Raw genomic sequence first — 14,070 nt, 5'->3', positions numbered from 1 at the left:
CCCTTGCTCCCCCACTCACATCTTATCTGAAGACTTCTCTTCAACCAATCCTATGGTTACCTCCCCTCTCTCCCTGGCTCAGTGTCGAGTTCCGTCACTGAGATGCTCTGAGATGCTATGCCGCATGAGGAGTGCTATATAAATGCAGGTTGTTGTAATTGGTTAAGGGTACTTAAAATGAGACCTTGTGTTATAAAAGGTTATGTTGTTGCTGTGGCATCTTGCCATTGCTTGCAGAGTTGCCGCTCATGACACTGATCACCACGGTGCCTGCCCAGTGTGACTAGTCAGCATACCACAGATTCACAGTTTCAATCGAACCTGACTGAGGTGTGCTTTAACAGGGCCCAGCTCAATTGCTGTTTTTGAAATGATGTTTGTGTAGATGTATAGGAAAATTAACACAGAAGTTACTGGGACCACGCAGCAGATTAGGCAGCATCCATGGAGAGAGGAAAATTAGTTAACGTTTGACTTTCAATTCTATGTTCTGACGAGATGACAGACCTGAAACGTTAACTCATTTTCCTCTCTCCATGGATGCTGCCTGACATGCTGCATGTTCCCAGTGTTTATACCAGATTTCCAGCATCTGCAATACTTTGACTTCTGTACATGAAAATAGTTGGTTGTGATGAAGTGTTCAGAGGCTTTGATAAGAAAACGCTATATCAAATGTAATTACAGTATATAGAAATAATTTTATAAACTATAAACAGAAATGCTGGAAATCTGCAGCAACTCAATAAGTGTCAAGAATAGAAACGGATTGTTTGAAACACTGGTTTAAAACATGTTTGGAGAGTCACAATACTCAAAGCATAAATATCCCAAATAATTTTTTCACCATTCACAATTCTCCTTTTGTTTCGACAAACAGTTAATATAAATGTTGGTTAAAAAGCCCTGGAACCGAACCAGTGACAGCAATCATTGATCGGGGCTGTTTTCCCTGAGCAAATCAGAAATCCCAGTTAGGAGAAGGGTGTGTTAGCAGGTTTATGCCTGTATGTTGCACACACCCATCACAACCTGCAAATCAAAACTTATAGAAATATATCCTTTCATTCCCAATAAGGTAAGTGGATTCACAAGTGCATAAATTGCAGCATGTCTGAAGCTGGAGTGGTGTTTTTAACCTTGTGGTTTTGTACTTTGTGACCAGAATATCTAGTGACATATGGTGGTAAACTTGATGAGGAAGACCCCTGAAATTCCAGTGCAGTACTGGGGAGTGGGTGGCTACATTGTGAGAGCCAATGTTTTTTTTAAAAGATCAGGTTTTGAAATCCTGACATTCTGCTTGTTCTTCAGATATGGTTAAAGATAAGGTGACCATATTTTGTACACCTAGTCCAAGGACACATATATAAAAAAAATGAACTCACCACAATTGCTAATGCTGGCAGTACAGGAGAAGCTTGTTGGATTAATGGCTGTATTTCTCTGATGGAGGGTATCTGTTCTAGAATTTTATTGTTCTGTGTTTGTTGCTGATCTTAAGACGGGGCAAATTTGGTCTCAAGGACATAATACCTCATCTGGGGATAGTTGCTGAAAATCAGGGACATATGGTCACCCTAGTTAAAGATCTCATGAAAATATTTGAACAAAATAATGGAATTTTGCTCAATGGTCCGACCAAATAATTTTCCAGATTAATTAATTGTTTATCTTATGACTGTTTGGGTGCAACTACCATAAAAAACAGTCACTACATGGCTTAATATTTTGAGGGATTTCAATGTGATAAGGAGGTGAAAAAATACAATAGTTGCCTGTTGCTGCTGTCCTGCACATGTGCTAGGTTTATTCAAGGATACTCTGCAAATAATTATTTTCTCTTTTTTGCTTTTTGTGGTCTTTGAAATATAATTCCAAGTGGTCTTAGAATAAGCATTTCAAATGCCAAAGGCCTCTGTGTAAAATGCCTGAAGTAATTGAATGCCCATTCTGCTTCTTTCAACAGGGAGATGCAAAGACTGGCACATCAGCAAAGCAAGGAGTTGGCACAGGTGTTGAAGCATCAGAGGTATGTATCATCAACACTTATTAAATAATTGCCTGAAAGAGTTCCCCAATGGCTTAGTGAGCAAAATAATCATTCAATGTGCTGTGTACCAGAAGGACCAGAAATTGTAGGCCCACAATCCTGGGATGAGCTTGTGCTGAGTTAGCTGATCTCAGTCAGGATCCTAGTGTATTTAATTGGCTGATCTTGGTTTGGATACTCTTATAATAATAATCCTTATAATCTTTGCATTTTGATATAGTACTTTTCACATCTTCAAGACGTCTCAAAGCGCTTCACAGAATATACTGTAAAGTGAATTGACTGTATATTTGTGGGTTTGTATACTCTTAAGCAGGGTGAAGGGTTTCCGCTTGTGTCAGACACCTGACCCTCCAAAGAAAAAAAATGTTAGTGCCTTTAGGATGATCCTGTTGCCCTCAGTGCCTCTGTGTCCATCACTGCTGCTAGAATGGGCAATGTATGAGATTGAGTGAGAGCAGGAGAGGGCTTGGTTGTAAATCCCCATAGTTGCACAGCTTGTATCAGCTCATCAATGAAGAATGACTATTTGAGTATGGGATCAGAGTATGAGTATGGGATCCCACCCCCCGGCCCTGGAGGTAGTTGGTAACTTTATATTTTAAAAAATGTTGATATGTTAAATATGCATGAAAGATATTTAATGGATTCACTTCACTATATTTGAAAGGTATTAAATATATTTGCATATATAAAAGCAGGGTTTTTCTTTATTGCTTTTCTTTCTGGTACCTCTCACAGTGAAGCCAATAAAAACACTGTATTGCTGGCCTAGATTGGTTAGGAGGTCACATGGTTCTAGCCAAGATGATACAGAAATGTGTGATGACTTTCGGATTCGTTTTCAATGTCTGTAACCTGATGGGAAGTAAATTGAACTCACAAATGAAACATTTGGCTCAAATTCAAGAAAATTGAGCTCACCTCCTTTGTTGCTTTTTCCTTTTCCTTTCCCTGGCTTCCGTAGTTGAAGCTGTTAACCATTTGATACTGATTCGGGACTAGTTACTGCAGAGTCAGCTGGAATGTGTACACAACCATTTCCGAGGGAGAGATTACAAAAGTAAGACGGATGTGCAGATGTGAGGGTCTATAACCAAGGGGTTTCTTTGTGTATGTGAACTGTTTTAAATAAAATATAACATTTCCTGTGCGGTAGAATTTGGTGCACATCCTCTATGTGCACCACATAGAGGAAAGACTTGCTGCTGTGTTGGCATGTCTCCTTTTATCAAAGGGATCTTTGCATTCACGTAACGTGGTCTAATTTGTAACAATTGCAACAAATTTACAATAAAATTCACAACCAAGAAATTGCAATTCATACAAGAAATCTTATATCTTAATATCACAAATTAAGCCCCTTTGTGGTGAAAGCATTCAGAGTGTGGACTGCAGCTCGGAGACTTGAATTTTTAAAAACAAACTATCAAATATATACTTTGGAGTCAATTTCAGTATTTTCTAGCAGGATTTTTAAAGAAATCTGCACCTTAGCATCTTCAGCACCGGAGACGTCCTCCCAACGTGAAAAGCGCTATATAAATGTAACTTTGTATTGTAGTTTAACTTATTTATACACTGCGGCTATACACTATAGATTGCTTATGGGTTTTCGTACGTGTCAGACACCGGGCTGACCAACAAGGTGTGTGTTGAAATGATGATTTCTCACAGAGGTCTTTAAATTCCTTTTCGAATTGACATGATGCATGGCTATTTCATTCAAAAGTATTATTTTATAGCTGTCAAATTTAACTGCAATTGCTAATGAGTGACCTAGTTACCTAAAAAGATAATCTTCTGAATCCTGTAACTGAACTGAAATATAGCACTCAAACTATTTCCAGTTAAATTACGTTTATTCTGATTCCTATTTTTGACCCAATTTTTCATTTAGTGGTCGGACCCTGATTCTAAATCTCTTTACTTTAGTCAATAATCTCCTGACCTGAAAAATGCTATATAAATGCAAGTTGTTGCTGTTATGGAACCTCTGATCAAATTTGTTTTGAGAATCTTTAAGTGTACAACATCCCCTTAATTTCATAAGTGTATATTGACAAAGAGTATAACTGAACAGATACATTTTTCTATCACACAGATATAATAATCCTTGCAGTTGATATCGTGCCTTATTGTTGAGATGTCTCAAAGCGCTTCTCAGAATATACTGTAAAGTGAAGTGACTGTATTTTGAGGTCAAAATGTGGCAGTCAATTGCGCACAGCTGTGTCCCACAAACAGTTGTGGATTGAGTGACCAAATTATTATTTTTTTAAAAAGTGATTATGACCAATACACTACAGGACTCTATTGAATGGACTCTCTGCACCTTGTTCATTCAGCCACTTCACACAAACTCACACTAATTGTACAATAGCAGTATCCAGTCAGGCATCCTTACAGCTTAAACTGAAAATCTAATACTATATATACATATATATACACAATATATAAACACATATATTTTTCCCACACTAAACCATGAAAGTGCAGTGCATAGGATTCTGTGAGATAAGTGCCATTTCTCTTTTGTAGGCACTGGTTATGTTTAAAATATTTTTCTTTCTTTGAGAATTTGTGCTACTCATAGTGAGGGGTGGTAGTGCAGAGAAATGAAAACTTTACCATTTCACGCACTCAGTATCAGCTTCACATGCACCCAGATCAGGTACAGCTCCTTCTACTCTGCGAAACTTCTGAAATATGACCTCTTCTGTACTAGCATGATATGTATGTATCTTCTTCCCTCGTTGCCTTTCAAATGAAATGACCAGTTTAGCCCTGTTTTTACTGGATTGAGAATTGACCCTACCCAAACTCATTTTATAAAGTAACTAAAGTGTTTAAATCTATCTGGGTTGGATTCAATCTGAGGTAGCAGAGCTATGAAGCCTATACCCATTGTATTATCCAATATTTCCAGTTTAGAAAATTACACAGTTGCGTTATGCTCCAGCTGCAGATCAATTCCCTCAGGAGAAATGAAATGCAAGGTAGATATGAAACATTCAAAAGCCATTCAGCCCATCACACCCATTTCTTTTATTGACACATATAAACAAAGCTGCAATTCTTTGAAGAGTGTGCTTGTTTATGATCAGAAGAAACCAGTTTAATTCAGAGGCTGATACTAATGGAACCTTCAACCAGCAGTAGCTGACCCCCACCCCAAACGGAAACGGGTATGTTGTCTCGTAGATTAAAACATTTGTTCCTTAACTATTTGATACTGCAATTCAGGATGTGGATGGGTGTAAAAAAAATGTAGGAACGATAGCCTTCTGATGTGTTGCTTTGAATTTGTTTTGGCCGATATCCGTGCTGTATTTAAGTATATAGCATTAGGGATACATTGGGACTGTTCTTGAGCAGATAGCATTTGATGTATATTGTTGTGGTTCAAATAATAATAATCCTTGCAGTTAGTATCTGCCATTAATCTTTGAACCTGACGTTGCTACAGGTTCTATGGAATGAAAAGTGGATGTTCTTGTTCTGCAGGCTGAATTTACATCCATTCTATTATTTAGGATCAGCTCCACCCTCTTATACTGTAACCCACCTTATGGGAACTCCCAGTAATTATTTAATTCAATAGCTTGAACAAGGGATGGATTTGTCACTTGTACCAAATGAAGACTGAGAACATCCAGGTTTTCTGGTAAGCTGTTCAATTTTAACTTAAAAATGCACTAATGTGAAGCTTTTTTTTAAGACAAAACATCACCATTAAAGCAATATTTTGTTATTAGACTATGAGGCCAAAAAGTGTGAACTCTGCTGAATTTGAGATGTTTCTAGGTTGCCAAACAGAGTTTATTCTCTATTGTATGAATGTAGCGCATCAGTTTTCTTTTAGCTGGACACAGAGCTGTTTTGAAGGTCGCACTCTCAGGGTGGCCAAAACAAGCAATAGCTTTTTGAAAGGAATGGATAGAATAACAATGTGTCTGATAAGTGGCAAAGCGTGTTGCATACGATTTAATTCACAATTGGGTTGATACCTATGATACTTTTGGGTTATGACACCTTTGCTCTCTCCCTCACCTCGTTCAGGGTCCATCTCAAGACCAACCTCTTTGACCATTCTTTCGATCATCTTTCCCTTGCCACCCCTCTCGATTCCCACCCCCAGCTCAGGTGCCAAACCAGGATTAAGTGCTTTGGCACATCCTCCTGATATGAATGATATTAAAAAGATATAAATGTAAATTTGTATTTATTGTGAGCAAGCAAGATACGCTTTTAAAACTATGTTTATCTAATGGACATTTCACTTCCTATCAAGAGAAAGTCTAATACCATGGACATATTTTTAAATGGAAACCACTAATGTGATTGTGGTGATTAATTTCTACCAAATATGAAAAAATTGTTGTTGATGAAATGTTTACAGTAATGAAGATATTAAATCAGGTCACTTCTTGGTGTCTGGGTTTCTCATTTGACTTTTGTTTCTTTGAATAAACTAGGAACTGAGTGAATAGGATCTGTACTGACATAGGAGAACGGGTGGAGACCATTCAATTCATTGAATCTGTTCCACCAGTTTTGGCCAATTTTTTTATCCCACCCTTTCATTGTATACCTTAAAACTCTACTACCCAAATATCTGTCTATCTTTCCTTTAAACATCTGTTGACTGCAAGTGAGCCAATCTTATATTGTACATACGTTAAATAAAATTTTTGCTATTTCAATGAAGCAAAATTGTGAATTTTCAGATTTTGAATACCAAACTCACAGAGACAGATATTTTTAAACAAATATTTTATATAGTAATGATGCATATTACAGAAAGGTGAAATTACCAATCTGGGAAACAGTTTGTTTCAAAACAAAACAATAATAAATTTGTCATTTTCAATCCACGACTGTTTGTGGGACACTGTTGTGCACAATTGGCTGCCGCATTTCGCGTACAAAATTTACAGTCAATTCACTCCACAGTATATTCTGTGGAGCGCTTTGAGACGTCTTGAAGATGTGATAAGGCACTGTATCAGATGCAAGGATTATTTTTATTATTATTCTAATTACTTTCCTTCCAATCTTGTCCCAAACATCACCCTGCTTTTTCTGTCCATCCTATCGTAAACCATACATTTATGTTTTTCCACAGTTCTTAGAGACTTGTAGTCATAAAATCCCTTTTTAAACTGCAGAAAAACTTACATTTACATAGTGCCATTCAGGGTGGGTGGGTGGGGGGAATGAAGAATCTACACAGTCTTAAATTTTGAATAATCAAAATCAGTTTTGAACACTTTTGAGAAATTGTGATCAAATTATCATTTCACCTACTGGCTGTTCTTGGATCATTGCCCTGTAGCCGCCCTGTTTGCCTACAAAGACATTACTACAATCAACAGCAAATACAGAAACTATGAAACACTTTGTGACACTTTGACTATGATAATGTAAGTTGTTTCTCTCAGATGGTGTATAACTGTAGCACTCTAAGGTTAAATTGCCCCCTTCCACCATTAGCCTCAGTACAATGGTATAGTACAAAGAAATCCCCAAAGATTTTGAACCCAGATGTCCAAATCATTTTTCCAGAGGAAATGGACTGAATTAAGTTGGTTTCCACTTCTCCTGCAGTGAAACCTGGGAAATTTGAGTCACCGTGTGGAATATCAAACACAGTAGCTTTATCGTAAATTCTGTGAAGTGTTTTGACCTGATAAGACACTGTATTAAATACAAGGATTGCTATAATTTCGTTCACTGGGACTGGTTTGTTTATTTTTAAAACCACCTCAAACAAAACCAGATGTGTAAAGTGATCAACAGTTGAAGTGATGGATTCTTGTAGCAGTTGCATGCTGAATTTATGCTCTGTTTCTATGCAGCTCTTTAGAATATTAATAGCCATATCATGCTGTCAAGTATTTTACCCCCTGATGAGATTGGGCTAAGTGGTATATAATTTCCAACCTCATGTCTCACTGCTTTTCTGAATAATGGGATACAATTCGCTGTCCTCCAGTTCACAGCTTTGGTTTTAAGAGTGTATTCAAAAATATTAATCTGATTTTATGCTTGTTTATCACTGGAAGAATCTGCAACCTGAGAGCAGAATATGATTGCTGTTAACAGCTGCCGGAGAAGTGTTCAGTTTCTCTATGGACGCCTCCATGTTTTACAAAACTGATGAAATCACAAATAACCAACACACTAAGTGGCACAGATCCCTACAATTCATCACTTCCTTCACTGACCAGATCTATTGAAAACCACCTTCTGTCTGAGGAGGAGTGACAACTTAGTCCTTGTTTCACGTGTACTTAAACCAAGATTAAACCATACTGGTGTGTCAGTATTAATGTTAAGCTAGGAAAGCTATTTACAATAAAGAATCTTAAGGCAGTACCCAGTAAATAGATAAACATGTAATTATGCTCAGCTTCTAACAAACTATGGAACATACTGTGGCCAGTGTTAAAGTGTCTGCAATGGAGCAGTCAGTTAAGAGCTGCCCAAATTACACTACACTGAGTCACAAATTGCAAAGAACAAAACATAATGAGTCAGGGAGGGCTGAAGGTGCAACCCATCCCAGGCATGCAGCTCATTTTATAATACTACTGTTTGGTAAGAAAGTCAGTCTAATTACCACTGGTAGTGCAAAGAACTGACTTTTATTAAACAGAAAATCTAAAGGGACAACAAACAGCCCAAACCCTCCCTGAAAAAAATCTTATTTTATCTTCATTACCAGCATTTAGTAGATTAGTAACATATCAGCCAGATTCAGAGGTTCACCAGAGTCCAGAGTTGTTTCTCTGGTGCTCATTATTCTGCTTGTTCTCAAATTCCTGCTGTGATGCAAATGTACATATGGAAATATTCATGATAGCAGCACTGGCACGCAGTCAACGTAGATCATGCTTAGAATCAATGCCACTAGAAATCCAGTCAGAGTACACTACCTAATTTTATGTCATTTTAGCAACCCCCCACCTCGGCTCCCACCTGTTTGGCTAACCAGCCTAGAGGGCAAGAGCTTTGGGAAGTCCTCCCTCCTGACCTGAAATACACTATATAAATGTAAATTTTCTTGCAGTTTTTAAAACGATTTAGTAATTGCAGGTCTTTTAAAGAACTGTGGAAAAAATGGTTTCCGAATTAAGACTAAATTAGTTGTATTGCCCTACTGCTGCCCCGGCTAGAATCATCTAACCCAGCACAGACCCACAGTCAAACCTGATCCTTCATTTTTGTTTGGGGCAGCTGGTCATCAGATCAATCCTCTAAGAAAGCCATCAGGGAAGCCTGAGAGGGCCAAAATGGGTAGGAAGTAACTTGGGTGTTGGAAAGAGTTTGAGTAGGAGGATGTCGTAGAAGAAATGTGGGGGAACTGAATGGAAATTGACCATGGTTAGTATTATTTCCCTTTATACACTGGATTACATTAGGTGCATTTATCTCTAGTCACAGACTGAACTCTGACCCATGAGTCAGGATATGCACTTGATGTTCTGGAGAGTCGAGTTTTTTTATGAAGTTAGGCCACCAATTATGCTGTTATTTTCTTGGCATTCCATGTCTATGACCATTTGTCTGCCCACATATATAGGGAACCTGAAGTTCCTGTATCAATGCATTGACAGAGAACATTTTAATGAAGTGCAGATACCTTTACTATTAGAGCATGCTTTTTTTGGAGCGATATTCCACCCTACCCACAAGCAATGATCTGCAGGTTATTCCACCCAACTTCGTGTGCAGAAGAAGGAAACGTATTTTTGTTGGATTGAGATTTTTGGGTGTTACTGTTTATCTTTGCAGTTATTCTGGGATGCCTTATTGATGGGCATGCACTTTGTTTGATAGTAATTCAGTTTGTAAGCAGGTATCGGTGGAATAATTGTTGTTGCGGACGTCCTGGACAGTGGCATATAGCAGAATGTTCTTTGTATACATATAGCAGTTTTGTGTTCTGCTGCTTCACATTCCACATTGCTTGCCTTAATGTTTAGTTATTGGAGATGGGGGGGATCTAAACCAGTGTAAAGAGAAATGAGATATATCCTGCCTGGGCCAGATGTTATCCTCTCCCACAATCTATTCAAAACTGGGGCCCTCTGATCTGTATGGTTTAATGTCACATCAGATGGCCATTCTTTTCAATAGGCTATTAGGGGAACTTGCTTGTGGCAAAATTGTGCCCAATACTACCTGCCACTTAAGGATAATGAACTTTCACTGCTAATAGCCAAGTCTGAAAGGCTGAAGACCCTATCTCATTGTGCACTGCCTGCTTCTGTCATAGTAATTGTCTCGTAGTAGATATATTTTTTTAAAAAAAAGAAAAGTTGGAGACCGAATAACCTCCAACTGTAGCACCTCTTGTAATCTTGGATAGAGCTAAAAACAACCTCAAAATGCCAACCCAGTCCAATCTTCCACTCGATGATCCCTGTATTTGGTGAAATATGCAGCAGTGATGACAGCTGTAAAACCATCCCACAGACAGGATTGATGGCACCTAAAAATAGTAACAGTCATTAGTATTGTGTGTCAGCCTGGCTCAGTGGTAGCACTCTTGCTTCTGAGTCGGAAGATTGTGGGTTTAAGCCCCACATCAGGATTTGAACTCACATAGTCAAGGTTGACATTCCAATGCAGTGCTGAGTGTATGTTGCATCGTTGAAGGTGCGACCTTTGAATGAGATGTTAAACCGAGGTCCCATCTGCCTGTTCAGGTGAATGTTTGAAAAGAGAAGGGAGTTACTCCCAGTGTCCTGGCCAATAATCCTTCAAATAAAATTTGGTTATTCATTTCATGCCTGAGTGATTGCTGTACTCAAATTAGCTGCCACATTCGCCCACAAATACGCAGGCACTCCACTTCATAATAAATCATGTGAAGCACTTTGAATGCCCTCCCAACCTGAAAGGCACTACACTAAAAGCAAAGAATCATTATTGTTATGATTATATTATTGTATGGCACTTTTCTGCTGGTCTTACTAATGGTGTGGTGCCTAGCAAGCTGCTTACGGAAGCACAGTACAATTCTGCCACATGACGTGGTTTACAAGCAGGAAGTGTTTGGATCCACATTTTGCCAGGACAGAGGAGTGAGAAGAATATGCCAGCACATCACAAAAGTGATTAATATTATGCAGTTGAAGGCGAGGAACAGTTCACTACCGAGGACAGTAACCTTATTGATAAATTGAGAATGTACGCAACGTCATTTCTTTAATCTCCTCCTTTGCTCCCTTGGTAATTCTTAAATTGATAATAATAATACTTGCTAAAACAGAAGTTGCTGGGAACACTCAGCAGGTCAGGCAGCATCTATGGAGAAAGGAAAGTGAGTCTACGTTTTGGGTCCACGATGCTTCGTCAGAACATACTTTAAATCAAACCTAGGTCCCAGATTGGGTTCTGTTCTGACGAAAGGTTTTCTATTTTGGTTTCAGATTTTCAGCACCCGCAGTATTTTGTGGTTTTTGATAATAATCCTTGCATTTGATATAGCTCCTTATCACATCTTCTAGACATCTCAGAGCACTTCACAGAACATACTGTAATGTGAGTTGACTGTGAGCGAAATGTGGCAGCCAATTGTGCACAGCAATCCCAGTCGTGGATTAAATGACCACATTTTTTTACAAGAATTATTACCCCCGAAAAAGCGATCCACCAATCGACTAACAACCGGGTTCCTACTTACTGCTAGGTAAACAGGCGTGTGGAGTAAGGAAACTTGCCCAACGTTTTGCCCTGCCCGGAAATTGAACCCAGATTCTCTCACTTGAGAGGTAAGCACTCTAACCACTAAGCTATAAGACTCCACTCTCTAGTGCTCCCATAATTTTAAAGACCTCTATCAGGGTCCCCCTTTACCTTCACCTCAAATAACATATTTGCCACACATTCTTATCCAGTAGGAATTCAGGTTAATACAGGGGTTGCTCTCCCAAATTCTGCACCTCTAGTTCCCGCTTTTGTTTGCAGAGACTGGTGACTACTTGACATTTATAATTAAACAGGATGGTCAGGATCTCTTGTATATTATTTTCAGTGACATCTCCTGTGAAATTCAGTACTTGACTTCTGCACTACACCTTTTAGTACTTCTTGCTGGAATACAGTATATTCCCAAGTGGTGGCGGTGCTCTGCTCTCTCATCCGAGTGTTTCCTCTATGATCTTGGGACAGTCTTAGGTAAGTTATATTAGACAACCATGTGAAGCAGAAGATTAAAATAAAAGGATTGCTGTAATTTACTAAATAATGCAAGCATTCTTTACAGTATTCCTTATTTTTAATCTTCATTTTGAAACTTGTCACAGTCACATGGACCCTCCTATGTGTGTGCCTATTTTAGTGGACAGGGCAGGATGATGTGAGGTCAGATGATATCTGCCACGGACTAGAAAATACCACAGTCACAAGTCTGCTGCCTTCAGGTTTGATTTGCTGCTAACCTTATTTTATGTCTGCTGAGTATTTACTCTTAATAAAACAAAATGAAACTATTGTGAATGAGAGAATGCAAAGTACAGTATTTCCTTTTTTTAAAAAATAATTTAAAAAATTTGACAAATTCTGGATGCTCCTAAGATGCTATACCAATAGATTAATTCTAGGCCCTGGTGGAATTTCTACCCAAGAATATGTTTGTATACCTTCCCCTTACTACGCTAATTTTTCCTTTTCACAATTCTCTCTTTCAAACTTTAAAGCCTTGAAGATTAACTTACATTGATATAGCACAGTTCATGTGGAGTAGCATCTCAGAGCATTGGAAAATAATTCAGAGTGACAGTACATTCTCCACTTGTAAATAAGGTTTCTCTGCTTAAAGTATGGATTGCATTCTCAATTGTTGGTTTCCAGCCTCCTCCCAATCGTATTGCCTTTCTAGGCATGTATTGTATCTGCAACAATGAGAGTGTATTGTTCAAAACAAGATTTCTTTCGTCCCAGTTTTAAAAAACAGATCAGTTTGGAACGTGCCCAGCCGCTTAAGCCAGTCACCCAGGATATAGGTTGCTGCAATGTGCAGCCTGACATAACGCAAATCCAATCGAGGGTAAACAAATAATATGTCTGATTATAATCTAAAGTTAAATTGGCCCCTTTTTATATAATTTGTTCACTTGTTAATGTAAGTATGGAGTGTTGTGGAGGTTGGTGTGCAATATTTTACTTTTTCATTTCCTGTATATAAACTTCACATATATTTCCTAAAGTGACTGTGAAGCACAGGCACAGAATTTTTTGAGCCAATAAATGGTTCATGGATTTGTTTTAAAGTGAGCTGTGTAATTAAACAAATATTGGCGTACCTGCTGGATTACTTACTGAGAAGTATCAAAGACAACATAACAAATAATACTAATCGTTTCATTTGATATGTCACTTTGTTGATGTCTTAAACTGCTGTAAAGTGCAGTGTATGTATTATTTGTGGGTGAATGCTACAGTTAATTTGTGCACAGCAAAGTCCCGCAGACAGCCATGAAGTAAATGATAATAATAATAATAATCCTTGCATTTGACATAGCGCCTTATCACATCTTCGGGATGTCTCAAAGTGCCTCACAGAATATAATTCTATTTATTATTTATTATATGCAGAATATATGATCTATTTAATCTGAAGTATTGTTGGCAAGGACACCGGTAGAAACTCCCTTCTCTTTCGAATAGTGCCATGAGATCTTTAACATCCAGCTGAACAAACAAACGTTTAACATCTCATTCGAAGGACAGCACTCTGACAGCTCTCACCACACCCTTATTTTGTGCCAAAATTGTGTGAATTCATACTGTGAGTTCAAAGTCCTGACTTGGGCTCCGTAACGAAGCATGACAGGTGAGGGAGGGGAAGACAAACTACAGTAAACAATTTCAACTTTAGTAGACATCCATCTCAACAGTTATTTTTAGTCTCAGACTTAAATATTGTCACGCTCCTTCTGCAGATACATTTCTTTATCAGGTGTGGCCTACAGGTTTGCTCCCTTCAAATACTTAATTAAGGG

At 38.3% G+C, this 14,070-nt stretch overlaps 1 protein-coding gene across 7 annotated transcripts in view; it reads left to right on the top strand.

Moving 5' to 3' along the window:
* cast (calpastatin) overlaps positions 1-14,070 on the top strand; it is an 89,493-nt gene that overhangs the window by 7,613 nt on the left and 67,810 nt on the right. For all 7 annotated transcript variants that reach the window (XM_007893094.2, XM_007893097.2, XM_007893100.2 and 4 more), the window contains exon 2: positions 1,970-2,032. In XM_007893094.2, coding sequence (XP_007891285.2) covers positions 1,970-2,032 — 63 coding nt within the window. The remainder of the gene's footprint in view (positions 1-1,969; positions 2,033-14,070) is intronic.

The sequence above is a fragment of the Callorhinchus milii genome, unplaced genomic scaffold (assembly GCF_018977255.1).
Source record: "Callorhinchus milii isolate IMCB2004 unplaced genomic scaffold, IMCB_Cmil_1.0 Scaffold1, whole genome shotgun sequence".
NCBI lineage: Eukaryota > Metazoa > Chordata > Chondrichthyes > Chimaeriformes > Callorhinchidae > Callorhinchus > Callorhinchus milii.
This window is presented reverse-complemented; position numbering and strand designations above follow the sequence as displayed.